Source organism: Symphalangus syndactylus, chromosome 11 (genome assembly GCF_028878055.3).
Source record: "Symphalangus syndactylus isolate Jambi chromosome 11, NHGRI_mSymSyn1-v2.1_pri, whole genome shotgun sequence".
In the NCBI taxonomy this organism is placed as follows: Eukaryota; Metazoa; Chordata; class Mammalia; order Primates; family Hylobatidae; genus Symphalangus; species Symphalangus syndactylus.
Genome location: NC_072433.2, coordinates 134,954,401 through 134,974,842, shown reverse-complemented (window position 1 = coordinate 134,974,842; position 20,442 = coordinate 134,954,401). Strand labels below are relative to the sequence as shown.

The 20,442-nt window shown below is 51.6% G+C and overlaps 1 protein-coding gene across 2 annotated transcripts in view; it reads right to left on the bottom strand.

Annotated features, from left to right (window-relative positions):
* SPG7 (SPG7 matrix AAA peptidase subunit, paraplegin) overlaps positions 1-3,585 on the bottom strand; it is a 61,923-nt gene extending 58,338 nt beyond the window's left edge. For both annotated transcript variants that reach the window (XM_055232853.2, XM_055232852.2), the window contains exons 1-2: positions 3,349-3,585; positions 1,059-1,161 (exon numbers count right to left, since the gene is read on the bottom strand). In XM_055232853.2, coding sequence (XP_055088828.1) covers positions 1,059-1,161; positions 3,349-3,528 — 283 coding nt within the window. In that variant the 5' untranslated portion in view covers positions 3,529-3,585. The remainder of the gene's footprint in view (positions 1-1,058; positions 1,162-3,348) is intronic.
* Positions 3,586-20,442: the final 16,857 nt, after the last annotated feature.

Genomic DNA, 20,442 nt, shown 5'->3' with positions numbered 1-20,442 from the left:
GATTGAGTTATTATCACTGATCCATATAAAGTCCCTCTCTCATTTATTTTAACTCCCACCCCCATTTCTATTCCCCGACTTCCCATGTGCAACCTTCCTAATATGTTTGATACGCATCTTTTTGTTTGTATGTATTTTTAGAAAATGTTTATTGTTTTTGTATGCAAAAAAATTAATAATAAAAAAAAAAAAAAAAAAAAAAAAAAAAAAAATGATTTATTGAAGAACAAATTATTTGCAGGGTATTTTTAGTGATTGTGTGGATATAAAACATCTGTAGCCACTTTGTAAATCCTTACTAAACATTCTTGCAGCTGACTAGACAACATGAAAAACCTTTTTCAAGCAGCCCAATTACTGGAATACAGCAGAATTTTTTTTAAAAAAGGACAACTTGGCCAGATGCGGTGGCTCACGCCTGTAATCTCAACACTTTGGGAGACCAAGGCAGGCTGATCGCTTGAGTCCAGGAGTTGAAGACCAGCCTGGGAAACGTGGCAAAACTCTATCTCTACAAAAATACCCAAAAATTAGCTTGGCGCTTTCGTGTGTGACTGGAGTCCTGGCTCTATGGAAGGCTGAGGTGGGAGGATCACTTGAGCCTAAGAGGTCAAGGCTCTGCAACTGGGGGATAAAGGAGTAAAGAGGCCCCTTTGCGCCTGGACAACAAAGTGAGACCTTGTCTCTACAAAAAATAATTAGCCGAGTGTGATGGTGCACGCCTGTAGTCCTAGCTACTCCGGAAGCAAAGGGGGGAGGATCCCTTGACCCCAGGAGTTCTAGGCTGTAGTGAGCTCTGATCACACCACTGCACTGCACTCCAGCCCATGCAACAGGGTGAGATCCCGTCTCTAAAATAAAAAAAAAATAAAAAAAGAAAACAATCTCTGCCTTGTCACTTTAGAAACAGGGTCTCACTCTCTCACCCAGGCTGGAGTGCAGTGGCAGCATGAGCCTTGAACTCCTGGACTCAAGCGACACTCCAGCCTCAGCCTCCCAAGTAGCTGAGGCGATAAGTGTGCAGTCATGCTCAGCTGCTTCTTTCAACAGATACATACCTAAAAGTTGCCAGAGTCTGACTGGATTCTGAACTAAATGTTGTTTCAACAACAATCCGTTGATCCCTTCAAAGGTAGGAGTTAGCAGTCTCAATTGTAAGCTCTGAAAAAAAAACCAATACTGGAGGTCACACCAACATTAGAGAGTACCAAAGCAATGCAGACTAAAAATCGTTTTTAAAACTTCAAATATATAATTATCTGAAGTATCTACATTGCCCTGAGATATGAATAGTCTGAGCAATATTTCAAAGCTTTAGGTAACATAAAAATGTCAAAAACAAGTAAACAGGTTAAAACACAGTAATTGGCCAGGCGTGGTGGCTCATGCCTGTCATCCCAACACTTTGGGAGGCTGAGGCCAGTGGATCACCTGAGGTCAGGAGTTCGAGACCAGCCTGGCCAACATGATGAAACCTCATCTCTACTAAAAATACAAAAATTAGCTAGGCGTGGTGGTGCACGCCTGTAATCTCAGCTACTCGGGAAGCTGAGGCAGGAGAATCGCTTGAACCCAGAAGGCAGAGGTTGCAGTGAGCCGAGATAGCACCACTGCACTCCAGGCTGGGCAACAAAGGGAGACTCCATCTCAAAAAACAAACAAATAAACAAATAAAAAATCACGACAGTGGCCAGGCACGGTAGCTCATGTCTGTAATCCCAGCACTTTGGGAGGCTGAGGTGGGAGGATTGCTTGGACCCAGGAGGCAGAAGCTTCAGTGAGCCATGATCAGACCACTGCACTCCAGCCTGGGCGACATAGAGAGACTGTCACAAAAAAAAAACAAAAAAAACAAAACACAGAAGTACACTGGCTGCTATCCCATAGCCTGAAGCTTCTGCAGGGGAAAGGGAGCAGCCCAGCTCTCCAAAGGCCACAGTGGCTGCCCAGACCCGGGGCTCCTGCTGTCACCAGAGAGTGGCTCCTTGTAGAACATTTCCAGATACCAAGCCAGTTAACAAATATATACTTTCAGCGTTCTCCTTTCAAGATAAACATTTTCCCATTTAAATATGTTTTACGGCCGGGCGTGGTGGCTCACGCCCTGTAATCCAAGCACTTTGGGAGGCCGAGGCAGGCGGATCACAAGGTCAAGAGATCGAGACCATCCTGGCCAGCATGGTGAAACCCCATCTCTACTAAAAATACAAAAATTAGCTGGATGTGGTGGCGCACACCCGTAATCCCAGCTACTCAGGAGGCTGAGGCAGAAGAATCGCTTGAACCCGGGAGACGGAGGTTGTAGGGAGCCAAGATCGCGCCACTGCCCTCCAGCCTGGGCGACAGAGCAAGATCTCTGTCTCAAAAATAACCGAATAAACAACAACCCAAAAGGTGTGGGCGGCCGGGCGCGGTGGCTCACGCTTGTAATCCCAGCACTTTGGGAGGCCAAGGCGGGCGGATCACGAGGTCAGGAGATCGAGACCACAGTGAAACCCCGTCTCTACTAAAAAATACAAAAAAAAAAAAAATTAGCCGGGCGTGGTGGCGGGCGCCTGTAGTCTCAGCTACTCGGAAAGGCTGAGGCAGGAGAATGGCGGTAACCCGGGAGGCGGAGCTTGCAGTGAGCCGAGATTGCGCCACTGCACTCCAGCCTGGGCGAAAGATCGAGACTCCGTCTCAAAAAAAAAAAAAAAAAAAAAAAGGTGTGGGCTAAGCTCCTAGGCGAGGGCTAGGAGAAAAAAACATCAGTCCAAAAGCTCAAGGACACAGGGTCTGGTTTTCAGGAGGAGATGCTACCCTATCCTTAGCAGAACCTGAAACAACGCCTCCCTACAGGGGATGCTCAATGACTTTGTATCAATAACGTGCCGAGCTACATGACAACTGCAAAATGCAGCTACAGGGTATTTTGCGCACACAGAAACGTTCTGCGCCCCATACTCGGCAGTAACCACCCTAACTGGAAAGCGCTGAAATTCCTCCTGACGGAATCGATCCACAGGCGCGGACTGTAAATTAGTGCTACGCCGGAAACCGTTACTGGATTCCACTTTAAAACGCGAGGGAGATAGGCGGAGAAGATCCACACACAACAGAAGGGTTGGCAAAGTCCACGCCGAGGGCTGCGCGGATCCCAGTCCTGCCTCTTCCCGGCCCGCCCAGCGCCCACGCTCCAGGGCCCCAACAGTCGCTCCGCGCCGAGGTCCGTAGCTGGGGGATCCGCGGGCCCACAGGCGCAGGCTCCCCCGCCGCAGGGGCCAGGCGGCCTCCGACCCGGCCCGCCGGGCTGGGCCTTACAGAGCAGAGCCGGGCGGGAGGTGGGGCCCGGACGCCGCGGGGATGTACCTGCAGGGCTCGGCCTCCAGCCTCAGCGAGGTCCCCCGGAGGCCTGCTGGCCATGTACGGCCGCCCCCTCCCGGGCGCGGCGGGGAAACCTGGACTCCAGGCCGGGCCTGGGCCCCACCACCGAGGACCCGGGCCTGGACCCCGGCGGAGGGCACGGAGCAGCAGCAGCAGCACGGCCATGTTGGCCTGAAAGCCGCGCCTGCGCGGTCCGCGGGCCGCCACCGGGCGCCTGCGCGGCGGGGTGGGCGGGGGCCTACCGGGCGCCGGCGCGGCGGGGTGGGCGGGGCCTGACGTGGCGCCTGCGCGGCCCCCACGGCTCCGCCCCGCCGCGCCCGGGTGCCGCTTGCCGCACCCCCGAGCCCGCCTCCCTCGCGGCTGCCTGAGGCCCGGGTACGGGGGTGCGCGTCTGCGAGGAGGCCGCGGGTGCCCTGGTTTTTTTTGAAGCCGGCCTTGGATTTCCAGGGCCTGGCGGGTGAATAACTGGCCGGGTCGTGGCTGCGTGGTCGTGCTCCGCCCGCGCCGAGGGGCCGAGGGGCCTCCCGCCGGGGCAGCCTCGGTCACCAGCAGGGGTCGGTCACAGGCGAGGGCGGATGGCGCGGGCCGGAATCCCGCCTGCGAGGAGAGGCCCGCGCTCAGGAGGGCGGCGCGGGAGGCCTCGGGTCGGGAGGGCCCCTTCGGGGCTGAGGAGCGCAGGAAGGGGGCGGTTTTCCTGCGTTTTCAGCCGCCCGAGGACGAGGACTGGAGTTGCAACCGCCGCAGGAAGGGCATCCCCGGAGGAGGAGGGTCGTGAGGCGGCGAGCGCGCGGTGCGGCCTGGCAGGCGTCTGCAGAGCTCGTCCCGCAGAGTTCTGACTTAGGAGCGCTCCGTCCTGTCCCCTCGGATTGGCTCACCTCGGAGGCGCCTGGAGCCTCGGTCCTGCCCCGGGCGCTGCGCGAGCCCATCGTAGGAAGCGGGGAGGCGCCGTCTGGAAGCCGGGAGAGGCTCTGTTCTCTTCGGGGTCTACACTCCGGGCCTGGGCAGGGTCCCTCGTGGGCTCCCAGGCGCGCGGGTTCCTCCGACACCCCGACCCCTTCCTCCGTCCGCCTTAGGTCTAGAGCTGACGCCAAGAGCTGGAAAGCTTGTTGAGTGGAAATAGCAAAGACTAGATGGTCTGTTATAGAGGCAGGATGAGGGCGACCTATTTATGCTTTTCTGTATTCCGCAAATTCATAACAGTGAATGCTGCTAACGACAGCCAACGTCGCCGAGTGCCTTGCTCCATGTCGAACACCCACGTAACATTCACAACCCTGTGCAGCAAATACAATACCTCTCTATTTTACATGTAAAGAAAGAGATTCAGAAGCATTAAAAGTAACCTGCCTAGGATCACAGCTCTGAAGTTCGGGCAGAATTTCAAGGCCGCTCTGGTTGGTTTCTGGGCTTGCACTGACGCCACCACTACAGACGAGGTTGCAAAGCCAGTGGGCTGCGTGTAATCCTCCCTCTTCCTCAGCCCCGAAACGCGCTCAGGAAAGTGTTTTCAGTATCGTGGTTATCCGCCCTCAGCCCTCCAGTGGGCCGGGTGCCTCTGCAGAGGTGCTCGGGGCTGGGGAGGTTTTCTGTTGGTTTGTGGAGACGACCTTCCCCTAAACCCAGGGCTGACACCGATTTTCACAACTGAACCGCTTTTCCTTTTGCTTCTTATCGTACAGTGTGGCTTCGCAATGAATCCAACCTTGCCGTTTCCTCCTCCACTGTTTTTTTCTTTCCCTGATTGAGACACCAGGTGTGCCGGGCGCGGTGCCCCGCCCCCCCCCTTCCTCCCCCCACCTCCCCCGGCCCTTTATCCCAGCACTTTGGGAGGCCAAGGCGGGCGGATCACGAGGTTAAGAGATCGAGACCATCCTAACACGGCAAAAACCCGTCTCTACTAAAAATATAAAAAATTAGCCAGGCGCGGTGGCGGGCGCCTGTAGTCCCAGCTACTCGGGAGGCTGACAGAATGGCGTGAACCCAGGAAGCGGAGCTTGCAGTGAGCCGAGATCCCGCCACTGCACTCCAGCCTGGGCGACAGAGCGAGACTCCATCTCAAAAAAAAAAAAAAAAAAAGGACACAAATCCTCTGAACGCACAGGCATAAAGGGTTGTGGGGGTTCGGTCACTTCCTAGAACACAAAAAACCCTTTCGGAAGTTTGGTTGGGTTGGTCACGGGACAAGGCTGGAGAGAGGGTGAGGGCACACATTTGGATGAGTTTGGGAAGAGTTTAAGATGTAGTCCTATTAATATTGTTTGAGATAAGTTAAAATTGTTTCCTGGCAATTCATCAGAAGCAGTGTGGGGTGTTGGCAAGAGGCCTCCTCTGGGGAAAGAACACTGGGTTCTGTCTCTTCTGGCCTATGACCTTAAGCAAGTTATTAACTTCCCCAAGCCTCAATCTTCTCAGCCGTAAAATGGGGATGATAATTATCTGCAAAGCAAGGCTAATATCAGCCTTGGGTTTCCCACAGGGTGGTTCTAAAGATAAAATGCAATAAATGTGTGTGAGGGCAACTGACGAGCCAGGAAGCCTTGGCATCCAGAGTTATTACTGGGATGTCATGGGAAATGAGGGTATGGGAACAGAGTATTCATGCGTTTATTCAAACTCATCTCTTTAACAACCGTGCTTTGAAGGCTGGCTGCATCCCAGGCCCTACAGGTGAACCGTGACTCTCAGCTCTCAGCTTCAGCCTCTGCTGTAGTGGCAGCAGCAGAGGCTCACGTAGCCTCGAGCAATAGGGGTTTTGTTTAAGGACTTGGGTGCCCCATGGTTTGGGGGTTTTGTATTTGTTTTGCTCCATGATTTGGATTCAAGAAGAAGGATCTGTAGGAGAGTGGGCTCCCAGGTCTGCCTTTGCCCTCAGAGCCTGCAGCAGAGCAGGACGTTCGCTTTCCCTTCTCCACTCTGTGTTCTTTCTGCACTTCCTAACTGCTGCTTGCTCATTTGTACTTCCGTGTCACCCCTCCTCAGCACTCTGAACTCTGCACTTGGACTTGGTGTGACTTCCCTTCCCCGCCTGTTCTCTAGAGAGGCAGTCTCTTGGTGACTGCTGGTTTGGGTCAGGGCACACCTTAGGTCTCTGGATGGCTACCAACCCCAGGTTCCCTCAGCTCTAGCCCCATCAGAGAGGAGGCCTCAGGAGCGCCTAGGGCAGCCCTTTCAGCCTGGGCTGTGGGAGGGGAAGGTGGGCAGAGAGGAGGCCCCAGGCCTTTGTTCCCTGTTCATGCAGAAGCATTCTGGGCTCTGTCCCTTATTCCTGCTGTCGGCTGAAGGACTTCAGGCAAGTTGCTTTACAAACATCAATTACCTCATCTATCAAATAGTAATACTTAACATTCCGGAGACAGAAATTGATCTTTGGGACTTTTTTTTATTTTAAGATCTATGCTGGCTGGGGCGGTGGCTCATGCCTGTAATCCCAGCACTTTGAGAGGCCGAGATGGGCGGATCACGAAGTCAGGAGATGAGACCATCCTGGCTAACATGGTAAAACCCCATCTCTACTAAAAATAGAAAAAATTAGCTGGGCATGGTGGCAGGCGCCTGTAATCCCAGCTACTTGGGACGCTGAGGCAGGAGAATTGCTTGAACCTGGGAGGCAGAGACTCCATCTCAAAAAAAAAAAAAAAAAAAGATCTAGGCTTCTGGCTGGGTGCTATGTCCCACGCCTGTAATCCCAGCACTTTGGGAGGGCAAGGCAGGCGGATCACTTGAGGTCAGGAGTTCAAGACCAGCCTAGCCAACATGGTGAAACTCTCTTTCTACTAAAAATACAAAAAAATTAGCCAGGCATGGTGGCAACATGCCTGTAGTCCCAGCTGCTCGAGAGGCTGAGGCATGAGAATTGCTTGAACCTAGGAGGTGGAGGCTGCAGTGAGTTAAGATCGTGCCACTGCACTCCAGCCTAAGTGATGAGTGAGACCCTGTCTCTTTTTTTTTTTTTTGAGACAAGGTCTCACTCTGTTGCCCAGGCTGAAGTACAGTGGCGCGATCTCAGCTCACTGCAGCCTCCGCCTCCCAGGTTCAAGTGATTCTCCTGCCTTAGCCTCTCGAGTAGCTGGGATGACAGGCATGAGCCATCGTGCCAGGCCAAGACTGTGTCTCAAAAAAAAAAAAAAAAAGATCTAGGCTTCCTTATTAATATCTGAACAAATAATTACATATTTGCTTCTTTCCAAATTTGGAAGCAACTAAACTTAAAATTTTTTTTAAGCACATTTGCTTTTGCAGTTAGCCTGGCCTCCAGAGCTCTTGGACCGCAGCACCCATAATGATGGCCAAAGCTGCCCCCACGGCAACTCCTCCTGCTGAAGCGAAGTCAGGCAGGACAATAAGGTATGTGTTGAATATGAAGATGTCTTACCTAAAACATGTTACTTTGTGGAATGCTTGAAAATAAACAAGTTCATCTCTGTAAATTTTAGTACATTTTCTTCCTGAAGCTCTTTCTTAGGAAACAGTTTCATCTCTTATCACTTGTTAACTGGGTTTACTCATCCATGTACAACCAGATTTTATTCTTCTTTAAAAGATGGGGCTGGGCGCGGTGGCTCACGCCTGTAATCCCAGCACTTTGGGAGGCCAAGGTGGTTGGATCTGGATCACCTGAGGTCAGGAGTTGGAGACCAGCCTGGCCAACATGGTGAAACCTCGTCTCTACTAAAAATACGAAAATTAGCTGGGTGTGGTGGCAGGCGCCTGTAATCCCAGCTACTTGGAAGGCTGAGGCAGGAGAATTGCTTGAACCCGGGAGGTGCTGGTTGAAGTGAGCCAAGATCGTGTCACTGCACTCGAGCCTGGGCAAGAGTGAGACTCCGTCTCAAAAAAAAAAAAAAAAAAAAGGCCAGGCACGGTGGCTCACGTCTGTAATCCCAGCACTCTGGGAGGCCGAGGTGTGGATCGCCTGAGGTCCGGAGTTTGAGACCAGCCTGACCAACATAGAGAAACCCCATCTCGGCCGGGCGCGGTGGCTCACGCTTGTAATCCCAGCACTTTGGGAGGCCGAGGCGGGCGGATCACGAGGTCAGGAGATCGAGACCACGGTGAAACCCCGTCTCTACTAAAAATACAAAAAATTAGCCGGGCGCGGTGGCGGGCGCCTGTAGTCCCAGCTACTCGGAGAGGCTGAGGCAGGAGAATGGCGTGAACCCGGGAGGCGGAGCTTGCAGTGAGCCGAGATCGCGCCACTGCACTCTAGCCTGGGCGACAGAGCGAGACTCCGTCTCAAAAAAAAAAAAAAAAAAAAAAAAAAAAAAAAAAAAAAAAAAAAAAAAGAGAAACCCCATCTCTACTAAAAATACAAAACTAGCCAGGCGTGGTGGCACGCACCTGTAATCCCAGCTACTCCAGAGGCCGAGGCGGGAGAATGGCTTGAACCCGGGAGGCGGAGGTTGCTGTGAGCTGAGATTGTGCCATTGCACTCCAGCCTGGGCAACAAGAGCGAAACTCCGTCTCAAAAAAAAAGAAAGAAAAGAAGATGGAAAGTTCATTCCTTTTTTTTCTTTTTCTTTTTTTGAGACAGAGTTTTGCTTGTTGCCCAGGCTGGAGTGCAATGGCGCGATCTCGCCTCACCACAACCTTTGCCTCCCGGGTTCAAGCCATTCTCCTGCCTCAGCTTCCCAAGTAGCTGGGATTATAGGCGTGTGCCACCACGCCTGGCTAATTTTGTATTTTTAGTAGAGACGGGGTTTCTCCATGTTTGTCAGGCTGGTCTCAAACTCCCGACCTGAGGTGATCCACCTGTCTCGGCCTCTCAGGGTGCTGGGATTACAGGCGTGAGCCGTCGTGCCTGGCGGAAAGTCCGTTTCTACTAGCAAGAAACCTGTACAGGAGTTTGAGCATGACTAAATACTCATGTATTCCTCAGTGTTTCTTTAAATTGTTGGGTGTGGGACTTTGGACAGGTGCTTAAGGACCTAGAAGGGACAGCCCACGGTCCTCTCCACGTGACAGGAATCCCCATGGCCCGGGGCAGTGCATTCCAAGTTCGTCACTTAAAACAACAAGTACTTCTCTCACTCTGTTTCTGAGGGTCAGGAATCTGGGAGTGGCTCGACTGGACCGTTTAGTCTCTTGGACTAGACAAGCTTGCAGTCCAACTAACTGATGGCCAGGATGTGGCCAGTTGGGAGGGGGCAGGTAGCAGGGGAGTGGGGAGTGGCCAGGGAGTGCTGGAGAGTCCGAGGGTGAGTCTGCTGAGGACTAATAAAGTCTGTGGTAAAAGTATGATTGGCTCTTGAGAGGAGAATGGACTCTAGAGAGGCCAGAGGTGGGAATGTGAGGCCAGGGAGGAGGGAGGAGGCTTTTGCAGTAGTGCCAGAAGGTAAGGATCCTGGCAGGACCAAGGCATGAGGCTAGTTCTCCAAGAGGCTCCAGTAAAGCCTGGGGTGTCTTGGTGCCCACTCTGGGCTGCTTTCTGTGATCTGCAGCACCAGGAAGAGAGAAGCCAGCAGAGGCCATCATGTGGTTGCTGGTAGCCCAGTTGCTGAGGGGGATGAGGGTGAGTCTCCAGACCGGCCTCTGAAATGCCAGGACAGGGCCGCAGACACCAGGCTCAGTGTGGACGTGGAGCAGGAGGAGGGCTTTCTTTTTGTTGTAACTTAAAGGGCTGGATTGACAAGGAACAGGTGGTCATTTCATTTTTTTTCTGAGACGGATTCTTGCTCTGTTGCCCAGGCTGGAGTGCAGTGGCACGATCTTGGCTCACCGCAAGCTCCGCCTCCTGGGTCATGTCATTCTCCTGTCTCAGCCTCCCGAGTAGCTGGGACTACAGGCACCCGCCACCACGCCCGGCTAATTTTTTTGTATTTTTAGTAGAGATGGGGTTTCACCGTGTTAGCCAGGATCGTCTCGATCTCCTGACCTCGTGATCCACCCGCCTCGGCCTCCCAAAGTGCTGGGATTACAGGCGTGCACCACTGCGCCCGGCTACAGGTGGTCATTTCTTTTTTTTTTTTTTTTTTTTTTTTTGAGATGGAGTCTTGGTTTGTCCCCCAGGCTGGAGTGCAGTGGCGCGATCTCGGCTCACCGCAAGCTCCGCCTCACGGGTTCACGCCATTCTCCTGCCTCAGCCTCCCGAGTAGCTTGGACTACAGGCGCCCGCCAACACGCCCGGCTAATTTTTTGTATTTTTAGTAGAGACGGGGTTTCACCGTGTTAGCCAGGATGGTCTCGATCTCCTGACCTCGTGATCCGCCTGCCTCGGCCTCCCAAAGTGCTGGGATTACACGCTTGAGCCACCGTGGTCATTTCTACATAAAATCTCAACCCCGGCTGGCCCACTTCAGACCTCCTCACGTTGCAGACCCGTGGACAAACAGAACCACATGAGTGGACTCGGGCTGGTGTTGGGATTTTCCTGGGGTGCTCTCAGCAGCATTCCGGAGCTATTCAGCTTAAGTTCAAGATTATCTGGAGATGGACGGGTACTTTGGCTTTATACCCACCTTGAAACCTTGAACCAAAGCATGCAGTTTGGGTTTACCACCCCCATCCCTGCTGTGTATTTTTTTTTTTTTTTTTTTGGAGATAGAATCTTGCTCTGTCGCCCAGGCTGGAGTGCAGTGGCGCGATCTTGGCTCACTGCAACCTCCGCCTCACGGGTTCAAGCGATTCTCCAACCTCAGTCTCCCGAGTAGCTGGGACTGCAGGCACGCGCCACCACATCCGGCCAACGTTCTGTATTTTTAGTAGAGACGGGTTTTCACCACGTTAGCAAGGATGGTCTTGATCTCCTGACCTCATGATCTGCCCACCTCGGTGTCCCAGAGTGCTGGGAGCCACCGTACCCGGCCAGTCCCTGCTGTTTGATGTTTTATTTAGCTTGACAATTTATTTACTTTGGCCCTAAGGCAGTCCTATATGAAGTTCCAGTTTCATAAACAGAACAGATGAAATAGAACAAACTCGGCCGGGCACAGTGGCTCACGCCTGTAATCCCAGCACTTTGGGAGACCGAGGTGGGTGGATCACGAGGTCAGGAGATCGAGACCATCCTGGCTAACACGGTGAAACCCCGTCTCCACTAAAAGATACAAAAAATTAGCCGGGCGTGTGGCAGGCGCCTGTAGTCCCAGCTACTCGGGAGGCTGAGACAGGAGAATGGTGTGAACTTGGGAGGCGGAGCTTGCAGTGGGCCGATATCGTGCCACTGCACTCCAGCCTGGGCAACAGAGCGAGACTCCGTCTCAAATAAAAAAAAAAAAGACAGAAATAGAACAAACTCGATAGACTACGTTTGCCACACTTTACCGGTAAAGGGAACAACTGAAGCACTTGTCCAGGAGGATATGGGCTAAGCAACACCGTTACTCCACGGGGCCCAGAGGAGCTGGCCTCCCTGCAGCATGGACACTGTGCACGGGACCACTGAGGAATGATTGACAGTAATTTAAAACTAAAACTCAGGAACAGCCAGTAGCATGTCTATATTTAACTCATACAAAATATATTCTTTAATGTTTCTTTTTTTTTTTTTTTTTTTGAGACGGAGTCTTGCTCTGTCCCCCAGGCTAGAGTGCAGTGGTGCAATCACTGCAAGCTCTGCCTCCCGGGTTCACGCCATTCTCCTGCCTCAGCCTCCTGAGTAGCTGGAACTACAGGCGCCCGCCAACACGCCCGGCTAATTTTTTGTATTTTTAGTAGAGACGGGGTTTCACCGTGTTAGCCAGGATGGTCTCGATCTCCTGACCTCGTGATCCGCCTGCCTCGGCCTCCCAAAGTGCTGGGATTACAGGCTTGAGCCACCGCGCCCGGCTATTCTTTAATGTTTCTGAAAAAAATTTAAAGTTGCAAAGTAAAACGGGGTTTCAGTAACAGAATGTGTTAATTCATACGACACTGAGCACCTGTGCTCTCTCCGTGTTGTGTTATTTTGTTTTGCCGATACGGGGTCTTGCTCTGTTCCTAGGCTGGAGAACAGTGGCATGAGCATGGCTCACTGCAGCGTTGGCCTCCTGGGCTCAAGCAAGCCTCACACCCAGCTAAGTTTGTACTTTTGGTAGCGTTGAGGTCTTGCTATGTTGCCCGGGCTGGTCTCAATTTCTGGCCTCAAACAATCCTCCCACCTCAGCCTCCCACAGTAACTCCTGCTCATTAACGTATGAAACATTACCTGTTAAATTTCCTGGAAATGTTATTAGTATCTTCTGGCTGAGTGCAGTGGCTCATGCCTGTTAACCCAGCAATTTGGGAGGCAAAGGCAGAAGGATTGCTTGAGCCCAAGAGTTCGAGACCAGCCTGGGCAACATGGTGAGACCCAGTCTGTACAAAAAAAGAAAAAAATATAGCTGGGGGTGGTAGCGTGTACCTGTAGTCCCAGCTACTCTGGAGGCTGAGGTGGGAGGATTGCTTTAGCCTGGGAGGTCAACGCTGTAGTGAGCCTTGTTTTTGCCACTGTACCCCAGCCTAGGTGATAGAGACCTTATTTAAAAAAAAAAAAAAAAAGAAAAACCAAAAAAAGAAAAAAACAAAAAAACTATTTTTCCAGACAAAGGTATCTGTGAGTTTTATGCATTTTAAAGGGAACTTGTCATATGAGACTCATGGCTCACGCCTATAATCCCAGCACTTTGGGAGGCTGAGGTAGGTGGATCACTCGAGGTCAGGAGTTTGAGACCAACCTGGCCAACATGGTGAAACCCCCGTCTCTACTAAAAATAGGAAAAGTAGCCAGGCATGGTGGCGGGTGCCTGTAATCCCAGCTACTTGGGAGGCTCAGGCAGGAGAATTGCTTCAACACAGGAGGCAGAAGTTGTAGAGAGCCGACATCACACCACTGCACTCCAGCCTGGGCGACAGAGCGAGACTCTGTCTCAAAAAAAAAAAAAAAAAAAAATCCCTTGCAAGCTCTCTCTAGCTGAGACATCCTAAAGTACTGTTGAGGATTTGAGGAATGTGTTACTGAACTTTTACTGAATTCAGCACTAGTAAGAGGTTCTGAATTGGCCGTCCTGTAGTATAAGCATTGTAGTTATTCCCAGAACTGGCCCAGCCAGGGGATGGCTGTCATGACGGCTTTAACCACATAACTCAGCTGAATTCCCAAGGGCCGATTTCCAGGGATGGACGGAGCCTCCATGGCCCGTAAATCTTCGGCTGCTTCCCAAATCCAAGGAGCAGCTGGAAAGAGTATTGTGTCACGCACCGCATGCAACCACACACAGGAGTTTCTGGCACATCACGCGCCAGTTACGCATCCACAAGGCAGAGACTGGAGTCCTTGCTGGGACAGCGTTTGAGATCCGTTCTGTTTCCTCCCTGCTATTGCGGCAGTGCTTGGAACCGTGTCTCCACACAGCAAGCAGGCACTGGAACCTTTGCTGAATGAGTGCACGATTAATTTTCTCACCTAAGTCCCTGCTTTCTGCAGTCTGCAATTCATTACATAAAATACATCAGGCAGTATTATGACAGCCTTACTACGAAAAAGTCCTGAGAAGTTTTCTTTCTTTTTTGAGATGGAGTCTCGCTCAGCAGTGGCGTGATCTAGGCTCACTGCAACCACCATCTCCCGAGTTTCACCATGTTGACCAGGCTGGTCTTGAACTCCTGACCTCAGGTGATCCGCCCACCTTGGCCTCCCAAAGCGCTAAGATTACAGGCATGAGCCACCGTGCCTGGTGACTTTTTCTTTTTTTTTTAACTCCCAACCTTCCCAGTTGGATTATAAGTATGTAATTTGTGATATATTGAGAAAAAAACACATCATATATTTAGACTTTAAAATGACACCAAAACGGAAAGGGCTATAATTAGGCAATGAAAAGAAATAAAAGGTATAGGCTGGGCGTGGTAGCTTATGTCTGTGATCTTAATACTTTGGGAGGCTGAGGTGGGAGGGTTGAGTGAGCCCACGACTTTGAGGCTGCAGTGAGCTCCAGCCTGGGTGACAGAGCAAGACCCCGTCTCTAAAAAAAATTTAAAAAAAAATTAAAATAAAGGAAATAAAAAGTGCAGGTTGTGGAGGTGCTCGCCTATAGTTTCAGCTACTTGGGAGGCTAAGGTGGAAGGCTCCTTCGAGCCTAGGAGTTTAAGACCAGCCTGGGCAACATAGTGACAACTAATCTCTGAAAAACAAAAAAAGAAAAGCAATAAAAGACATGTAAATTGGAAAGGAAGAATTAAAAGTATCTCTGCAGGTAATATGACTTTTTAAAAGTCTAGCTGTTTATTTATTTATTTATTTATTTTGAGACAGTGTCTTGCTCTGTCACCCAGGCTGGAAGTGCAATGGCGCGATCTATGCTCACTGCAACACCCGCCTTCAGGGCTCAAGGGATCCTCCCACCTCAGCCTCCCAAGTAGCTGGGATTACAGGCGCCTGCCACCACACCCGGCTAATTTTTTATATTTAGTAGAGATGGGGTTTCGCCATGTTGGTCAGGCTGGTCTAACTCCTGACCTCAGGTGATCCACCCGCCACAGCCTCCCAGAGTGCTGGGATTACAGGTGTGAGCCACTGTGCCCGGCTAAAAGCTGGACTTTTAATTTAATTTAATTATTTATTCATTTTTTGAGACAGAGTTTCATTCTTGTCGCCCAGGCTGGAGTGCAATGGCACGATCTCGGCTCACAGCAACCTCTGCCTCCCGGGTTCAAGCCATTCTCCTGCCTTAGCCTCCAGAGTAGCTGGGATTATAGGCATGCACCACCATGCCCGGCTAATTTTGTATTTTTAGTAGAGACGGGGTTTCTCCATGTTGGTCAGTCTGGTCTCAAACTCCTGACCTCAGGTGATCCGCCTGCCTCCGCCTCCCAAAGTGCTGGGATTACACAAGTGAGCCACCACGCCCGGCCACAATTTAATTTCATTTATTTAGAGACAAGGTCTCGCTCTTGTCCCCCAGGCTGGAGTGCGACGGCTCGATCTCAGCTCACTGCAACCTCCGCCTCCCGGGTTCAAGCAATTCTCTCACCTCAGCCTCCCAAGTAGCTGGGATTACAGGCATGTGCAACGGTACCCGGCTAATTTTTGTATTTTGAGTAGAGATGGGGGTTTCACCACGTCGGCCAGGCTGGTCTCGAACTCCCGAACTCAGGTGATCTGCCTGCCCAGCCCTCCCAAAGTGCTGGGATTACAGGCATGAGCCACTGCACCCTGCCCTAGTATGACTTTTTAAAAGTCAGCTGGCCGCGGTGGCTCATGCTTGTAATCCCAGCACTTTGGGAGGCCAAGGCGGGCAGATCACCGGAGGTCGGGAGTTTGAGACCAGCCAGACTAACCTGGAGAAACCCAGTCTCTACTCAAAATACAAAAATTAGCTGGGCAAGGTGGTGGGCGCCTGTAATCGCAGTAACTCGGGCAGCTGAGGCGGGAGAATCACTTGACCCCAGGAGGCGGAGGTTGTGGTGAGCTGAGATCAAGCCACTGCACACCAGCCTGGGTGACAAAGCGAGACTCTGTCTCAAATTAAAAAAAAAAAAAAAAAAAAAAAGCCAGGCGCAGTGGCTCACACCTGTAATCCTAGCACTTTGGGAGGCCGAGGCAGGCGGATCACGAGGTCAGGAGTTGGAGACCATCCTGGCCAACATGGTGAAACCACATCTCTACTAAAAAACACGGGCCGGGCGCGGTGGCTCACGCTTGTAATCCCACCACTTTGGGAGGCCGAGGCGCGCGGATCATGAGGTCAGGAGATCGAGACCACGGTGAAACCCCGTCTCTACTAAAAATACAAAAAATTAGCCGGGCGTGGTGGCGAGCGCCTGTAGTCCCAGCTACTCAGAGAGGCTGAGGCAGGAGAATGGCGTGAACCCAGGAGGCGGAGATAGCAGTGAGCCGAGATCGCGCCATTGCACTCCAGCCTGGGCGACAAAGCGAGACTCCATCTCAAAAACAAAAAACAAAAAACAAAAAAAACCACGAAAAATGAGCCGGGCGTCGTGGTGCATGCCTATATTGCCAGCTACTCAGGAGGCCGAGGCAGGGGAATTGCTTGAACCCGGGAGGCAGAGATTGCAGTGAGCCAAGATCGTGCCACTGCACTGCAGCCTGGGCGACAGAGGGAGACTCCATCTCAAAAAAAAAAAAAAAAAAAAAAAGGCTAGTTTTTTACCTTTTTTCAATACATTTTATATATATTAGAGGTTTACAACATGATGTTATGAGGCTGGGCACGGTGACTCACGCCTGTGAGCCCAGCACTTTGGGAGGCCAAGGTTGGGGGACTGCTTGAGGCCAGGAGTTCGAGACCAGCCTCACAACACAGTGAGCCTCCAGTCTCTAGAAAAAAAAATTTTTAAATTAGCTAGGTGTGGTGACTCACACCTGTGGTCCCAGCTACTCAGGAGGCTGAGCTGGGAGGATCCCTTGAGCCCAGGAATTTAAGGTTACAGTGAGTCTTGGTCATACTATTGCACTCCGGCCTGGGGGACAGAGTGAGACCGTGTCTCTAAAAAAAAAGGAAAAACAAAAACAACAACAACAAAAAAGAAAGACGGTACATTTCATGTTACGTGTATTTTACCACAATAAAAATTGGGGATAAAATAGAACAGAAAATAGTATTTGCCAATACACACTGCAATTGATAGGGCTACCGACAAAGTACGGAATTTAGAGTTTTAAAAATTGGCCGGGCATGGTGGCTCACGCCTGTAATCCCAGCACTTTCGGATGCCGATGTGGGTGGATCACCTGAGGTCAGGAGTTCGAGACCAGCCTGACCCATATGGTGAAACCTCATCACTACTAAAAATACAAAAATTAGCCAGGCATGGTGGCGGGCGCTTGTAATCCCAGCTACTCGGGCAGCTGAGGCAGGAGGATTGCTTGAACCCAGGAGGTGGAGGTTGCAGTGAGCCGAGATCGCGCCACTGCACTCCAGCCCAGGCAACAGAGCTAGACTCTGTCTCAAAAAACAAAAACAAAAACAAAAACTGGGGTGTAGCTTAATGGACCTGAGGTGAGGGGCTCCAAGAATATCTGAATATCGTTTCATCCCACGGCTCCTCCTGCCTTTGAGATCTGGAAGGTGATACGCCACAGTTATGGTAACTGGGAAGCAAGACACATCGCAATTTATTGTGAAATGAGCTTGGGTTCCAAATCCTAAAGCTAGGAATGCCGGTAAGCTGGGGCTGACCACAGGGCTGAGGCCAGGCCTCCTGGACTCAGACTGAACTGTCAGTTCTCACCACAAGGCCAGGGGGAGGAGGCAGAAGGGAAAGGCCAGAGGTGGGCCTGCTCCGCCCATTTCTGCCACTTTTGGAGAAGAGGAAGCAGAAAGAATGCAGGGAGCTGGGCTGCCTCCCTTTACCGTGACCTCTGGCCCATCTGTAAGGAAGAGGCAGAGGGTCCCACTGTGCAGGCAGTTGCTGGTGGGTCCACTGCAGAGAGTGGGGTGTCATGAGGGAACAGGACTGTGGAGTAGCTTTGCAAGCCTTTACTTAGGGGCAAAATGAGATCTGCATATCCCTTCCCAGAAGGGTGGCTGTCCAACACTGCCTGGCGCTGGGCTCTTCCCCATGGGCATACCAGATCTGGGAGAGCATTGTCAGAAGCAGTGCCTGAGTGTTTGGCTACACAAAACAGCACTGGGTCTTTCCTGGAGCCACATGTGGCTGATGTTCAATGAACAATTAGCTTGTTTCAGGGAAGAGAGACAGAATTTAAGAGCTTTTGTCAGGGACTTAGTCGGGTTCACAGCTCAATCCACAGCTCCTGGGTCGGTAAGTGCTAAGTGGTAGGCCCCGAATCAATGTTTGCTGAATGAATTCAAGAGCTCTGGATGGGGCGGGGTGAGTTATAGTAAACACAGTTGCAGAGCAGCAATGGAGGCATCCCGGGATGGGTGCGGTACGGACCAGGCCTTGCTGAGGAGGCTGGGATGCGCTGGAGACAGAAGATGACTCCAGGAGTGTTGTTCATAGATGGCACCTGGACCACCTTGCGTGCACACTTTTTTCTTGAGACGGAATTTTGCTATTGTTGCCCAGGCCTCAGCCTCTCGGGTTCAAACGATTCTCCTGCCTCAGCCTCCCGAATAGCTGGGATTACAGGCGCCCGCCACCACACCCAGCTAATTTTTAGTAGAGACACCGTTTCACCATGTCGGCCAGGCTGGCCTCAAACTGCTGACCTCAGGTGATCCACCCGCCTCGGCCTCCCAAAGTGCTGGGATTACTGGCTGGGTGCACACTTCTGAATCTCACTCCAGGTCTAGTGAATCAGAATCTCTAGAGTGGGGCCCAGGGAACCGCATCAAAGGACACAAGCATCCCGGCCTACTATTTGAGCACACCCCCCACAGGGGCTCCAGATCAGGGTTTTGTAGATCTGAGGTTTTCTTTGGCCCACAGAATGTTTTACAAATTAATTGCCCTTAATGAAATGTCCCATAAAAATTTAATTTCCAGTTTGGAGGATGTGGCAACGGTGGCTCTCCAGCAGCTGTCACTATGGCCCCTCGGGGCTGTGCTGGCCACCTGGCCCTCCCCGGCCTCTCTGCATCCTCCTGTTGCTCTGTTTCTACTCAAACTACTGTGACAGTTTCCCACCTGGCCTCACTTCCTTCACGCTGTTTCCAGGGTTATGTTGTAAAATAGGAATCTGATCTTCAGGCCTCGTGTTGGAAACCTTCAGTGGTGCCCTGCTGCTATTAGGCCAAGGAGCACTGCTGCACCCCGATGGCCTTCCTTGTTCCTGCTTCCGTCTGGCTGTGTCTCCGGTTTCTGTTGCTGCGCCCCTTGTGTCCTTTACCCATCACCCACGCAGGAGGTCCAAAGAACATCTCAGACTTTAAGTGCACAAAACTAAACTGTTTTTTCACCCAGACCGGCCTCTTCCTTAAAGCTCTCTTCCAGGCAATGCTAACCTCACCCTGGACTCTTCTTTTACAGCCCACAAAACCTTGCCGACTGTCTTCAGTCCAACCGTGTCTCTCTACTCCATCTGCACCACTGTCTCTGTGCGTTCATTATCTCACAGCCATCCTTTCATGCAAGTTGGACCATCCCCCACCTTCCCACAACCCTCTGACGGCTTACCTTTTCCCTCAGGATAAAATCCGAACTCCTTTTTTTCTGGGATTTGCTCTGTCGCCCAGGCTGGAGTGCAACGGTGTGATCTCGGCTCACTGCAGCCTCTGCCTCCCGGGTTCAAGTGATTCTCCTGCCTCAGACTCCCGAGCAGCTGGGATTACAGGTGCACGCCACCACGCCTGGCTAATTTTTTATTTTTACTAGAGATGGGGTTTCACCATGTTGGCCAGGCTGGTCTCAAACTCCTGACCTCAAGTGGTCTGCCCGCCTCGGCCTCCCAAAGTGCTGGGATTACAGGCGTGAGCCACTGCACCCCACCTCAAAGATTTTCTCTTTTTCTTGAGATGAAGTCTCATTCTGTCGCCCAGGCTAGAGTGCAGTGGCACGATCTCAGCTCACTGCAACCTCAGCCTCCCGAGTTCAAGAGATTCTCCTGCCTCAGCCTCCTGAGCAGCTGGGACTACAGGTGCCCACCACCACCACGCCCAGCTAATTTTTGCATATTTTTAGTAGAGACGGGGTTTCACCATATTGGCGAGACCGGTCTCGAACTCCTGACCTCATGATTCACCCGCCTTGGCTTCCCAAAGTGCTGGGATTACAGGCATGAGACACCGCGCCCGGCCAAGATTTTCTAATTAGTGCATTTCCTGGCTTCCTTCCCTTTACTCTGCATTTCTTTTCTCTACCATACAGGTTCTACTTCTGTCGAAATTCAGTTTGCTTTTACCTTAGTTTATTCTCAGATTCTGTTTCCAAGGCCAACTGCCTGCTTACTCATATTAATATTTTGCACTTTAAATTCCCCTGATGAGCATGGTGATGCAGGCCTGTAATCTCAGCTCCTCAGGCGGGAGGATCACTTGATCCCCGGGAGTTTGAAGCTGGACTGCGCTGACTGCACCTGTGAATACCACTGCCCGTCAGCCTAGGGGAAACATTCTGGAGGGCGCGCTTGACGGCTTAGGTTGATGTTTTTCAAATTTTCCCAATGATGAGTATTGGAAGGGACCAAAATAAAAAAATACCAATGCCTAGTCCCCTCTCATCTAGAATAATTCCATAGGTGATAATGGGGTCCAGGACTCT